Here is a 12,423-nt window from a genome sequence, read left to right as displayed (position 1 = left end):
AATCTATTTTAATTCCAGGTTGTAAGTAACAAAATAGGAAAAATACCAAGGGGGGTGAATACTTTCGCAAGCCACTGTATGTACAGTATTCCCCAACTTTTACATATTTTCTTTTTACACGTCACCGCACAGCAGATCATGCTGCACTTGCCTGGGTCAAAATCTGTGCTGTGATGTGCACACAAAAAAGACTGCATCTGTACCAGGTTTGGTTGTCCGGATATTTATGCTACTCAGTGTATCATACAGTAGCAGCGTGTACCACACCTAATTTTCCTAGAGAGTAGCACAGCTATCTCAACAGGTGGTAAATTCAACATGGGTGGCAAAGTTATATAAATAGCCTCTATGAACTGATAGCCTATTTGTCCTTTCATTTTGAAGCCATTTCTTTTTGTCCCCACAGGCCAGGAAGTTGTGTGAACACACTCAAGTGATCCATATTACAGACAGCAACATTCTGAAGGAAGACACTGACCTAACAAAGAAGGCACTACAATACAAAGCCAAGCAACAGGTACAGTTCAGGTGATTTTATTGTGTCTGTGAAGAACTAGAGAGACACTATATCCTTATTTCTGAATTATCATTCCTTTAAAAAATCATGGTATGATTATTTTAATTATCCTTCCCCCTCCAGTCTTTCAAGGTCCTTCCCTTGGCTATGAACTGCCCCTTAAAAGGCCTATTTGGGTGATAATATTTAATAGCCATGGTGGAGAGAAAGATGAAAGGCAATAAGTGTCTCTGAATCAGGGCCCGTATTCATAAAGCACCTCAGGGTAGAATCTAGGATCAGACCATACTTGTCCATATAATACTATTCATTATGATCGAAGACGCTTGATACATACTCCATGTCTTTCGTAGAGGTAAAACTGCTTTTAATTGTTTTTATATATTTATTTACTAGAGTAGTACTGAAGTCATTATCTGCTAATGGAAGTGGGAGATGGTTGAAGACTTGTATCTATCGAGCAGGAGATTTCAAATATACTCTCCTCTTGAAGCTGTGCAAGCATTCTCACACTTTTGGCTGCTGGCGCTTCTCTCTCGGTGACACTTCAAAGAGTATGTGCAGACACTGCATGCTGTGTGGCAGAAACTAACTGACTTGAGGGCATTTTGGGAAAATGCTAGGTGAGGTGGTCCATGTTAATTTGTCGAAATTGTTAGTTTTGTCATATAATGGTCATATTTTGGCTTCACAATGGGAGCCCTGTGGAAATAAATGTGCTGGTGTGGGGGCCTTGAAGAAGAATAGTGGAGCAGTGTTATTAGAAGTGCCCGGGACAATTTCTGGTCACAGTCCATCCCTGCCGTGTCTCATTGCATACCCTGCTAGCTCAGATCAGAGCCAATATTCACTCCCCACAAAGGCCCATTGGTGTTGCCACAACACATCTAGCATAAGAGAAATCTGTCTAGAGGAAGACCAATCAGAGATACAGTAGTTGTTCCTGTGCCGTTTGCGATGTGTCCTGGATTCACTCTGAGGCAGAGGGCAACTTGGGTCCCTTTTGAAGTGAGTATTGGAATGACAATCAAAGATATTAAAAGGTTTTGTTGGATTTGTTTTTTTAGGACATCCCAGGTGACCTTTGGATCAAGTTGATTCAGCAACGGCTGTCGAAAATAGACTGTGTCCGACGGGTAAGCGTGCACATACGCACGAAGGCATGCACCCACGCATGCATGTGCACACACACACATTACATTTGTAGCTCTTTATTGAAAGGAAAGGTAGGCCATAGTTTGACATTGGAGATATGCATGTAACCGCCAAAATAATGGAAACACTTGAGTAAATAAGGGATACAAAGTATATTGAAACCAGGCGTTTCCACACAGATGTGGTTCCTGAGATAATTAAGCAATTAACATCCCATCATGCTTAGGGTCATGTATAAAAATGCCCTGTTGCCCATTTATTTAGGCTAACATAACATGATCTCATTGACTTTGAAATAGGGGTCTCAAAGGAGCATAGGGGTTTAAAGGGTTTGTGTGTCTCAGTCACCAGCTCTCAACCCAGTTGAGCACTTATGGGAGATTCTGGAGCGGCGCGTGAGACCATGTTTTCCACCGCCTTCAACAAAACACCAAATTATTGAATTTCTTATGGAAGAATGATGTTGCATCCCTCCAATAGAGTTCCACATACTTGTAGAATTTATGCTACGGTGCATTGAAGCTGTACTGGCGGTTTGTGGTGGCCCAATGCCCTATTAAGACACTTCACATTGGGCACAAACGTCAGTTCAATGTCTAGTTTTGATTTACATTTGGTTAAGTTGTCAACTAAAGTGAATTCAATGTGAAATCAACCCAGAAAATTCACATCATTGGATTTAGGTTAAAAGTCCAGGAGAAAAAAAATACGCAATGCCCTTACTTTGATGACTTTTTGCAAATCCAATTAGCTTTCCACGTTGATTCAATGTCATCACATACTGCCGATTTTGGGGATTGAAATGACGTGAAAAAACAAGTTTTTGGCCAGTTGTTTATGTTGGTGTTTCCTTTATTTTGGTAGTTACATACATGAAGGGAACATTTTGACATTTGCCGTATGGTTGATGAGAAACTCCATATTGCAAATGTACGGTCCCATACTAGACGCCTGCAAACGTTTGTAAAATTCCCGGACGGCAGCGGGCTGTGCACGGGGGCCAGATCTTCCGATCGAACGAAGTCTCTCTGACATTCATTTTCCGTTTTATAATTTTGGTCATTTTTCCGCTGTCCCGGTAAATCCCACCATAGGGCGAATGGAATCATATTGCAAATGTACAAAACATCACCAATCACGACGTGGCCTTTTCTCCTAAACGGAAAATACTTCAAAGGCGAAACTTGGTGAGCATAGGTTTGGCATAATGGGCAGTTGGCCCCGAACAAGATGGTGTCGAGGCTTAAATAGTATCTTAGTAGGTAAATGTTTTTGTGTGAAAACACACTAGGAATGATATTATGTTTTTGGTCTTACTTTCTGCGCTATCTTTATGCATCATGTACAATTTCCAGGGATGTATTGTTTTATTGCTTTTTGAGTTATGGCCGTTATTCTGGTATTAAAGGTCAAAAACTAAAATAGAGCGCAAATTTGACCGCTTCACGTCAAAGTACATGAACCTACGGTGTCAGAAAAAAAAAAGAACCAGTCATTTATCTATCATAATTTAAGAGAAATCGTACAATGTACAATTGGTGATGTTCAAAAAAAATGATTTCCCCCCCCAAAAAGATACAGATCCAGTTGCAGCGTGTTCAGACACCTTTTTTAAGTGTGTTTCGGAGCTCTGCGAGATTTCTATGATTTTCTGAAATAACACACTCATTTAACCCTCTGTAAATAAGTCCGTTCTTAACATAAAGACTTAAAACTCAATATTCTATAAGAGCCTACCCCAAGGAGGATTTGTCTTCACTTTCAGCTTCCTGTGTCAACCGGAAGTACCTTAAAATGGTGTCATAGTGGATGTTTTGAAGGGTTAAAAAGGTCAGATCTTTTCAAAACTTCATATGTGTGATTAGGCAACCCTCATGAACTGTAAATCAGTAATTTCTCCCAACATATGTCAAAAAAAATCTCTCTCTCTCTCTCTCACGCGCACACACACACACACGCACACACAGCAAGGATGGAGTGACAAAGTGCGATGCTTAAAGACACTCAGAGCTTGCAATGGCATTACCATAATCTATAGGCTGTGCCGAGTTCAACGAGATGCTCTGCTTGACCGTAGCTCGACCGTGGAAAAAAAAGAAGGCCCAAAATGAAGCCTGTCCCTAAATTTCATGTGCTTTTGGGTGACAGTGGGAGAACCGTTAGGGTAAGAAGCACAATTCGACCTCAGGAACGTTCCTGAGGTCCTCCCAATCTGTGCAAGCCTAACCTTGACCGTGTGGCATTAACCCTTTACAGTGAAAACAGGTTTTTTTCATCTCACAGTTTACAATGACATCTCTCCCCATAGGAATACATAGGCTTCAGGTTGAATTTAGAGGAGAAGGCAATGTGGGTTATGAATGCTTTATGAACCTGTCTTCGATGACAATCCATCAGGCCACTATGAGGTCTACCTGTGTTGATTCTAAGCTTCCTGGAGCAACCGGAAGTGGTTAAATTCACCCAAAAGGTGTTTTGACGTACATAACCTGCAAATGTGAAAATGACTGCATTCAACCTTGTTGATCAGTCAATTCTTAACCTGTAGTGACACCCCATCCCGTGAACGGGACCGTTGTCATCATCTGACACTAATTAGCATAACGCAACGGACATAAATCTTCCTATAAAATCTTCCTATTCATGAAAATCACAAGTTAAATATATTGGAACACAGCTTAGCCTTTTGTTAATCACCCTGTCATCTCAGATTTTCAAAATATGCTTTACAGCCAACCTTGTCACGGAAATCAGAAAAGCAATCAAATTAAATCGTTTACCTTTGAACTTCGGATGTTTTCACTCACGAGACTCCCAGATAGACAGCCAAAGTTCATTTTTTCCCCAAAATATTATTTTTGTAGACGAAATAGCTCCGTTTGTTCTCCACGTTTGGCTGAGAAATCGCCCGGAAATTGTGGTCACCACAACGCTCCATAATGTCGACAGAAACATGGCAAAAGTTGTTTAGAATCCATCCTCAAGGTTTTTTTCTAATATCTATTCGATAATATATCCATCGGGACAATTAGTTTTTCACTAGGACCGATTGGAGTAATGGTTACCTCTGTATTTTACGTGAAAATCTCTCTCGGAGCCACCATGTGACCACTTACGCAATGTGGCCGCCTACGGCTTTTCTTCAACAGAAATGCGTAAAACTACGTCACAATGCTGTAGACACAATGCTGTAGACACATTGGGGAATACGTAGAAAGCGTAAGCTCGTTGATGGTACATTCACAGCTGAATAGGGAGTCATTGGAACGCAGCTCTTTCAAAGGGGCACTTCCGGATTGGATTTTTCTCAGGCTTTCGCCTGCAACATCAGTTCTGTTATACTCACAGACAATATCTTTACAGTTTTGGAAACGTTAGTGTTTTCTATCCAATTATATGCATATTCTAGCATCTTTTCCTGACAAAACGGGAATGTTTTTTTTCCAAAAATGAAAATACTGCCCCCTAACACAAAGACTTTCTGTAAGAGCATACCCCAATCAGGATAGGTGTTTACTTATAGCTTCCTGTGCTAACCGGAAGTGCCTTAAATTGGGATCATAGGAGCTGTTTCGAAGGGTTAAAAAAAAGTCACATCTTTCAAAAACCTCATATGTGATTAGTCAACCCTCATGAACTGTAAATCAGTCATTTATCCCATCAGATTTCCAAGAAAAACTCACGCACACACACAGCTAGAACAGTGTGACACAGTGTGGGGCTTCGAGACATACAGAGCCTGCAATAGTTACCTTTGTTCGAACTATCAAAGAACCGTTAGACCTAGAGCTCTGAAACTTTAGAAACCTGTTCTGGAGCTCAAGTCGATAGTGCACGGTGAGTTAAGTGGCTCTAGAAGGTTCTCAGACCGAGAAACAGCCTCATACATTTGCAATAACTTCAATTCATTTTGACATCACGAAAATGACGACATTTAGAAATGTCCCAGAGTCACAAGACTAGGTGCATTGAAACCGCCTCGGCCCATAGAGATGAACCCTAACGTTTCTGTCCGATAGCTCATTCAAGGAATGCCTGGAAAATTTGGATTTTCTACACCAATTAAGGTCTCTAATCAGGCTCCAAATGACCTATCGAGCCGAAACATGGGATTCGGGGTCGCCTCAGCTAGGCCTACATATAATGTCAGAACTGGACCCGCAGCTAGAACGTAACTATGTGTTTTATGTTTTTATTATGGTTTGAACAGAAGGCGCTGTGAATTTTGGGCCTGCTCTGAAATATGTGATAGTTGGCTTCTAAACAGGTTGGAAAAAGTGGGTGTGGTGTCAGTTTGTATCAGTTTGGTGTCAGAATGATATCTAATATACTGATGGACGGTGACTTGCTGGCTTACTTTTGTCCATTTGCAATATGTTTAAACAGTGAAGTACCATCAACAAGTGGGACATGATGAAATCAACACAAAGAGCGATGGAGAGGAACCACTATCACTGCCCGGCCATCCTGAGTTCATCAGGCCAGTCAATTTTGCATTTCTGCAGAATTTTGAGCATGTCAAATTCGTGATGGTAAATGCCCATTGAAACATATTGCAAATGGACAGCCCTGCACCTGGTGATTGGAACGGGTTACCAGGAGCACATTTTTCAAATGTTTTTTAACTTCTTATGGTATAGGAGACGGTTGCGTCCCACTTGGAGAAAAAAAACAGGGAAAATGCAGCGCAGCAAATTAAAAAATGATATAGAAATCAGACTTTCATTAAATCACACATGTAAGATACTCAATTAAAGCTACACTCATTGTGAATCCAGCCAACATGTCAGATTTTTAAAAGCTTTTCGGCAAAAGCATAAGAAGCTATTATCTGATGATAGCACAATGTCAACAAAGAGAGTAGCATATTTCAACCCTGCAGGCGCTACACAAAACGCTGAAATAAAATATAAAACATGCATTACCTTTGACGAGCTTCTTTTGTTGGCACTCCAATATGTCCCATAAACATCACAATTGGTCCTTTATTTTCGATTAATTCCTTCCATATATATACAAAAGTCCTTTTATTTGACGCGTTTGATCCAGAAAAAAAACAGTTTCCAAAAAACTCAACGTCACTACAAAATATTTCAAAAGTTGCCTATAAACTTTCCCAAAATATTTCAAACTACTTTTGTAATACAACTTTAGGTATTTTAAACGTTAATAATCGGTCAAATTGTAGACGGGGCAATCTGTTTTCAATACAGGAAGAAGACAAACCATGCTCCGTCTTGCGCAACTCTCAATAGTGTAACGTTGTTCCTGGATGTGCTTCTTCTTTGTTGCACAAATGAATAACCTCAACCAAATTCCAAAGACTGGTGACATCCAGTGGAAGCGGTAGTAACTGAAAACAGGTTCCTAAGAAATATCCCTTGGCAATGACAGGTCGGGGAACAGTCAGAGGCAAAAATAATAATAATTCTGAACAGTTAGTCCTCAGGGTTTTGCCTGCTACATAAGTTCTGTTATACTCACAGACATGATTCAAACAGTATTAGAAACTCCAGCGTGTTTTCTATCCAAATCTACTGATTGGGGATGAGTAGCAGGCAGTTGAATTTGGGCATGCATTTCATCCAAAATTCCAAATGCTGCCCCTATCCTAGAGAAGTTAAGGGGGTGATAAGTTTTTGCAAAAATGTTCAAATTTTCTAAATTTGAATTGTTACATTTGCAATATGAAAAATTACGGTGGAGCGCAATCGCCATCTATTGGATTTTTGCAGTGTTACACTTGGCATTTGCCATATGGCATTTGCAATCAGTTTTGAATGAAACAACGTCCAATTGAGTGGTATTGTACATTGTGTATATGTTTCGTACGGTGCCAATAACATCCCATTCATTTTTGTCCATTTCACGGGGGTGTTCCCTTACATGTAGCTAGTCCATGAGGGGCGGCAGGGTAGCCTAGTGGTTGGAGCGTTGGACTAGTAATCGGAAGGTTGCAAGTTCAAACCCCCGAACAGGCAGTTAACCCACTGTTCCTAGGCCGTCATTGAAAATAAGAATATGTTCTTATTAACTGACTTGCCTAGTTAAATAAAGGTACAAAAAATGTTTTAACAAATAAAAGATTGTGCAGTTCCAAAAAGACTTGTATGAGTTACCAGGCATGGGAAAAGATCAATAGAGCGATGCTGAGTTCTAATGTGAGATGTGTAGTCTTCCATACCCCTCGTACTTCTCGGTCTGTCACTTTCAATTACAACAGTTAGACATGCCTATGGACTAGCTGCTTTGGGACTGTGCCAACACACATACACACACACACACTTGGAAATAAACAGAATTTTAACGGATCATCAAATGCTAATAGTAACAAATACCTGTATATTATCTAGCCCTTCTCATTTGATGTGTTTACTTAATGATGTGAATTACACCAGTGTACAGCTCCATTCCCAGCGGATCAGCCCCTTCCTCCCAGGGGGATTTGGGCCTCTTGTGATAGAACATGATGACTCTTTGAGCAAAACCCTCATCACACACCTGTCACCCGCCTCCACCAGTCTGTGTTCTCCTCTCTAATGTGACATGGGTAACCCACAACATAGTCAGCCATACCCCCAAACCTAGGCCCTCTAATCCTGACACTGTCTCTATCACACAGTCAATAAGCTCACTATCAAACACACAGCAACCATTCTTGTGATGGGTATCTTATCTCTGAAGTGTCAGTTTTCCCTGTAGTGGTGTGGAAAAATATGTAAATAGAAAAAAACTGCTATTTTTTTCTTATAAACTTTGCTTAGGCTGAATACATTACTTTTTCGCTTGGCATCCTTTAACTTTCGCCTTTTAAGTGTTGTAGTTTGTGATTCATTTTTTCTTTTAATTTGGTAATGGCTGTTTATCCCTTTAGGCTAAATGTCTGATGGTGTTTATTCATTTGTTTAATTATTTTCCTGTACATCTGCATAAACGGCTGAGAATTCAGTCAGGAACCAGGGCTAGTTCTCTGTCGCAGGAAACAAAGCAGTACTGTTGCAGCTTTACCAGATCTGCATCGGATTGGAGTCTCTCTGTCACACAAAGGCACTCCTTCATCTCGTGCACAAAAATGGAGTAGCGACAGAATGATTGACACGTTGCATTACAACTGAAGTCAAGGCCTGTGCTTAATTGCAGCTCCACTCGTTATCGGCTGTTTTTCGTGTGCTCTCTCTCTCTGTTTTTTTCCCTCTCAAATTAAAGTGATTGTGGAACGTTAATCATACCTAATCTAGGTCGCTCGGGTTCAGTCTCTTTTTTACTCTTTGTTCTCGAGGCTGTTGTTTGTAAAACTTTAGACTTGTATTCTACAGGGAAATCATAGAAGGGAAAAGTGGATGGAAGCGTAATAATGAACGAAGTGGAAGTGGAATAACAACTGAATTAGTGCAGTACTCCTGCTGATTTAAAAGAGGTTGAACTCTGTGAAAAGAGGTACAAGCCACAAGGATGTATCAAAGAGCTCCGTCACTCTAGACCTCTAGCACTGGTGTAATGCAGTTTCTCTGGAACCCCGCAAGGTCTAAGTTCGCCCGAAGCCTAACATTTCACAAAGCTATACACGGTGTAGCTACCAATTGATGTTTTAGAATATACAACGGTCCTGTATAGACTAGATGAACCTGCATGACATGAGTCATCCTCATGCTCTCACCCAACTTGGATAAAAAGTTGTTAAAGCAGTCTATCAATGGCAAATAATACAGTCCATCCTAATTTTTTCCCCTTCCATTATGCATTGTACTATCGATAACTATATACCATATTTATCTGCTATTTATAAACTTTTTATTAAAATTACTTTTTTGTGTAGAAATGTTTTCACCATGTCCTGTAGATCATTTGGTGTTTTTCAAGGCCTGGAGCACTTTTTCAATCACATTCCTGAAGCCCAAGAAACAAACACTGAGCTTCTTAGTACATATAGAAATGAAAAATGTTTTTTTTTTTTTGAAGGGTTACTGTCAAAATGATTTATAGAAATAGACATCAATGACAGGCGCATACGTATAAAAATATATATTTAGATTGTGAAGTTTGCCAATGTGTTATTAACAAGCACCTTATACAGATAAATACTAAGAATAAGCCTCATTTATTTGTCAATTTTCCAAAAAACGTTTTATACAGTATGTGCTAAACTTTAAAAATATTAACCCAAGATGGGATCTAGGCTATTATTTAAACACCCTAAAAACGGAATGTTCAACAAAACAAGCAAAGAGCAATCGGAGCACCGCTCTTGAAATCAAACTTTATTTGTATAGCACAGTTCGTACAATACAATGCATTTACATTTAAGTCATTTAGCAGATGCTCTTATCCAGAGCGACTTACAAATTGGTGCGTTCACCTTAAGACATCCAGTGGAACAGCCACTTTACAATAGTGCATCTAAATCTTTTAAGGCGGGGGGGGGGTGAGAAGGATTACTTTATCCTATCCTAGGTATTCCTGAAAGAGGTGGGGTTTCAGGTGTCTCCGGAAGGTGGTGATTGACTCCGCTGTCCTGGCGTCGTGAGGGAGTTTGTTCCACCATTGGGGGGCCAGAGCAGCGAACAGTTTTGACTGGGCTGCGCGGGAACTGTACTTCCTCAGTGGTAGGGAGGCGAGCAGGCCAGAGGTGGATGAACGCAGTGTCCTTGTTTGGGTGTAGGGCCTGATCAGAGCCTGGAGGTACTGAGGTGCCGTTCCCCTCACAGCTCCGTAGGCAAGCACCATGGTCTTGTAGCGGATGCGAGCTTCAACTGGAAGCCAGTGGAGAGAGCGGAGGAGCGGGGTGACGTGAGAGAACTTGGGAAGGTTGAACACCAGACGGGCTGCGGCGTTCTGGATGAGTTGTAGGGGTTTAATGGCACAGGCAGGGAGCCCAGCCAACAGCGAGTTGCAGTAATCCAGACGGGAGATGACAAGTGCCTGGATTAGGACCTGCGCTGCTTCCTGTGTGAGGCAGGGTCGTACTCTGCGGATGTTGTAGAGCATGAACCAATGCAATGCAAAGTGCTTGGAATTACAAGGAGTATAAAAGTCTGACCTGCTAAATGTGAATATCTTTATCCATGAGGTATCTCATAATTTATTAATCAATGCTTAACATATTTACATTTTTCGAGTATAGCAATAAAATGTATTTGTCATTTAAAAGGCATTACCCTGTTGTGCTATTATGCTATTACATAATGGTGAAAACAGTTAAGGATGACGCTGTCTCTGGAAGATTAGGATAAAGGCTGATTAGAACAATGGTTGTTTGTAACAATGTTATAGATTTTTGTTTTGATAGTGTAGATTGAATTGCCCATTAATAAGTAAAGTATTGATCCAATTTACTAAAATAGATAATTTTAAGTACAATATAGTACAGTAATTATAACGTTTCCTCAACATTGAATGTTGGTTCCTCAAATGTGGTGCGCTTTAGATATTTTCCATTGCCAAATAATCAAGATCCATTTTTAGATTGAGCTTTGATTTGGTGTAACACATTGTAGGGTAAATTACAGTAATAACCACACTGTAGTATCTAGTTTTGCACTAAGTACCTTTTAATTGGTGCCACATGGCTATCCTATAGTAGATAGATATACAAAGCCTCCAGTGCACAATGGAACTAGCATAGCTCCTAGTGGACATGTCCCGTGCAGGACATGGCTCCTTAGTAACAAAAACCCACGAGCAATGATTATCTGATTAGCAGCAGGGTGACTAATTGGCTGATTGTACTGTCAAAAGGACCTTGTTAGCGAGCCTTCGCGACAGGGCCATGGACTATTTTGTGCACGGAGCACAGCAGACTGCTAAGGTCTCTCTCCGGCTTGTCGAGCACTGCTCCCCTACACTCCCCCACATCGTCCCCCCCAGCCTGCTGTTGAGCGCCCCGTGACATCTGCTTCATGCGTGTCCATCCTGTGATACACCCCCTCCTCCCCACTGCAGATGTGGTCCTGGGGTTCTGTATGAACGCCGAGCCCTTTTGATGTAGGGATGAAACGGAATGGAGGGAGCCACTGTGTGGGACCCCAGTGATGGAGGCAGGGCGGAGGAGTGTGCTGGGGAGAGGGAGTTGGGTGTTGTTGTTTTGACGTAGCTCATTAGAATTTCAATCAGGCCTGAGCTTTTGGGGCCTGGCTGGGAGGGACTCCCCCTGCCTTTCCACAGCCCTGGCCTTGTCTCCCCTGGGAGGGAGTGGTGGAGAGGTAGAAGGGTATTACCAGGAGCTGGCCTGGTCTGGCTGGAGATTGACATCTTTCCTGTTCTCCACTATTCCTCATTGGACCTGCTGTTTGTATGGGCTCCGTTACTTCTCTATACTTTACTAACTACACACTTTCATTTGCAACCATGTACAGTGGTTACCACTTTACCCAGTCGTTTTTAGGGTGCATTCATAAAATTTGCAGAATAAATTATGATTTTATGAACGCTCAACACCCCATTGAATATGGCTGTTGTCAGTAAACCTTGTGTTGTCAGTAAAAGCGTAATTACATTTTTGCCAGCTCAGTTAGTCACCAACGCTCTAGATAACAGCCTAACCAGCTCTGCTAGGGCAAGTAAATTGGTCAAAGTGAAGTGTTCTCTCATTTATGTCTGGAAGTAGCTAGCAAGCTAGCTAACTTTAGCCAGTTAGCTTGGGTGCTTGACTGCCGTTGTGAGGTCAGAATGCTTGGATCAACCCTACTCCTTGGCCAGAGCATCCAGTGTGCGCTCTGAACGCTCCGAGAGCGAGACGCTATGAATTTATGTAT

General features: G+C 41.3%; 1 protein-coding gene across 4 annotated transcripts in view; it reads left to right on the top strand.

The window, feature by feature from the left end:
• The window catches only part of ak8 (adenylate kinase 8), a 69,900-nt gene that overhangs the window by 12,041 nt on the left and 45,436 nt on the right, over positions 1 to 12,423 (top strand). For all 4 annotated transcript variants that reach the window (XM_029638585.2, XM_029638586.2, XM_029638583.2 and 1 more), the window contains 2 exons: positions 407 to 517; positions 1,585 to 1,653. In XM_029638585.2, the coding sequence (XP_029494445.1) occupies positions 407 to 517; positions 1,585 to 1,653 (180 nt within the window). The remainder of the gene's footprint in view (positions 1 to 406; positions 518 to 1,584; positions 1,654 to 12,423) is intronic.

This window comes from Oncorhynchus nerka, linkage group LG27, assembly GCF_034236695.1.
Source record: "Oncorhynchus nerka isolate Pitt River linkage group LG27, Oner_Uvic_2.0, whole genome shotgun sequence".
Lineage (NCBI taxonomy): Eukaryota > Metazoa > Chordata > Actinopteri > Salmoniformes > Salmonidae > Oncorhynchus > Oncorhynchus nerka.
The sequence above is the reverse complement of the archived record's forward strand: the minus strand, read 5'-3'. Positions and strand labels throughout refer to the sequence as shown.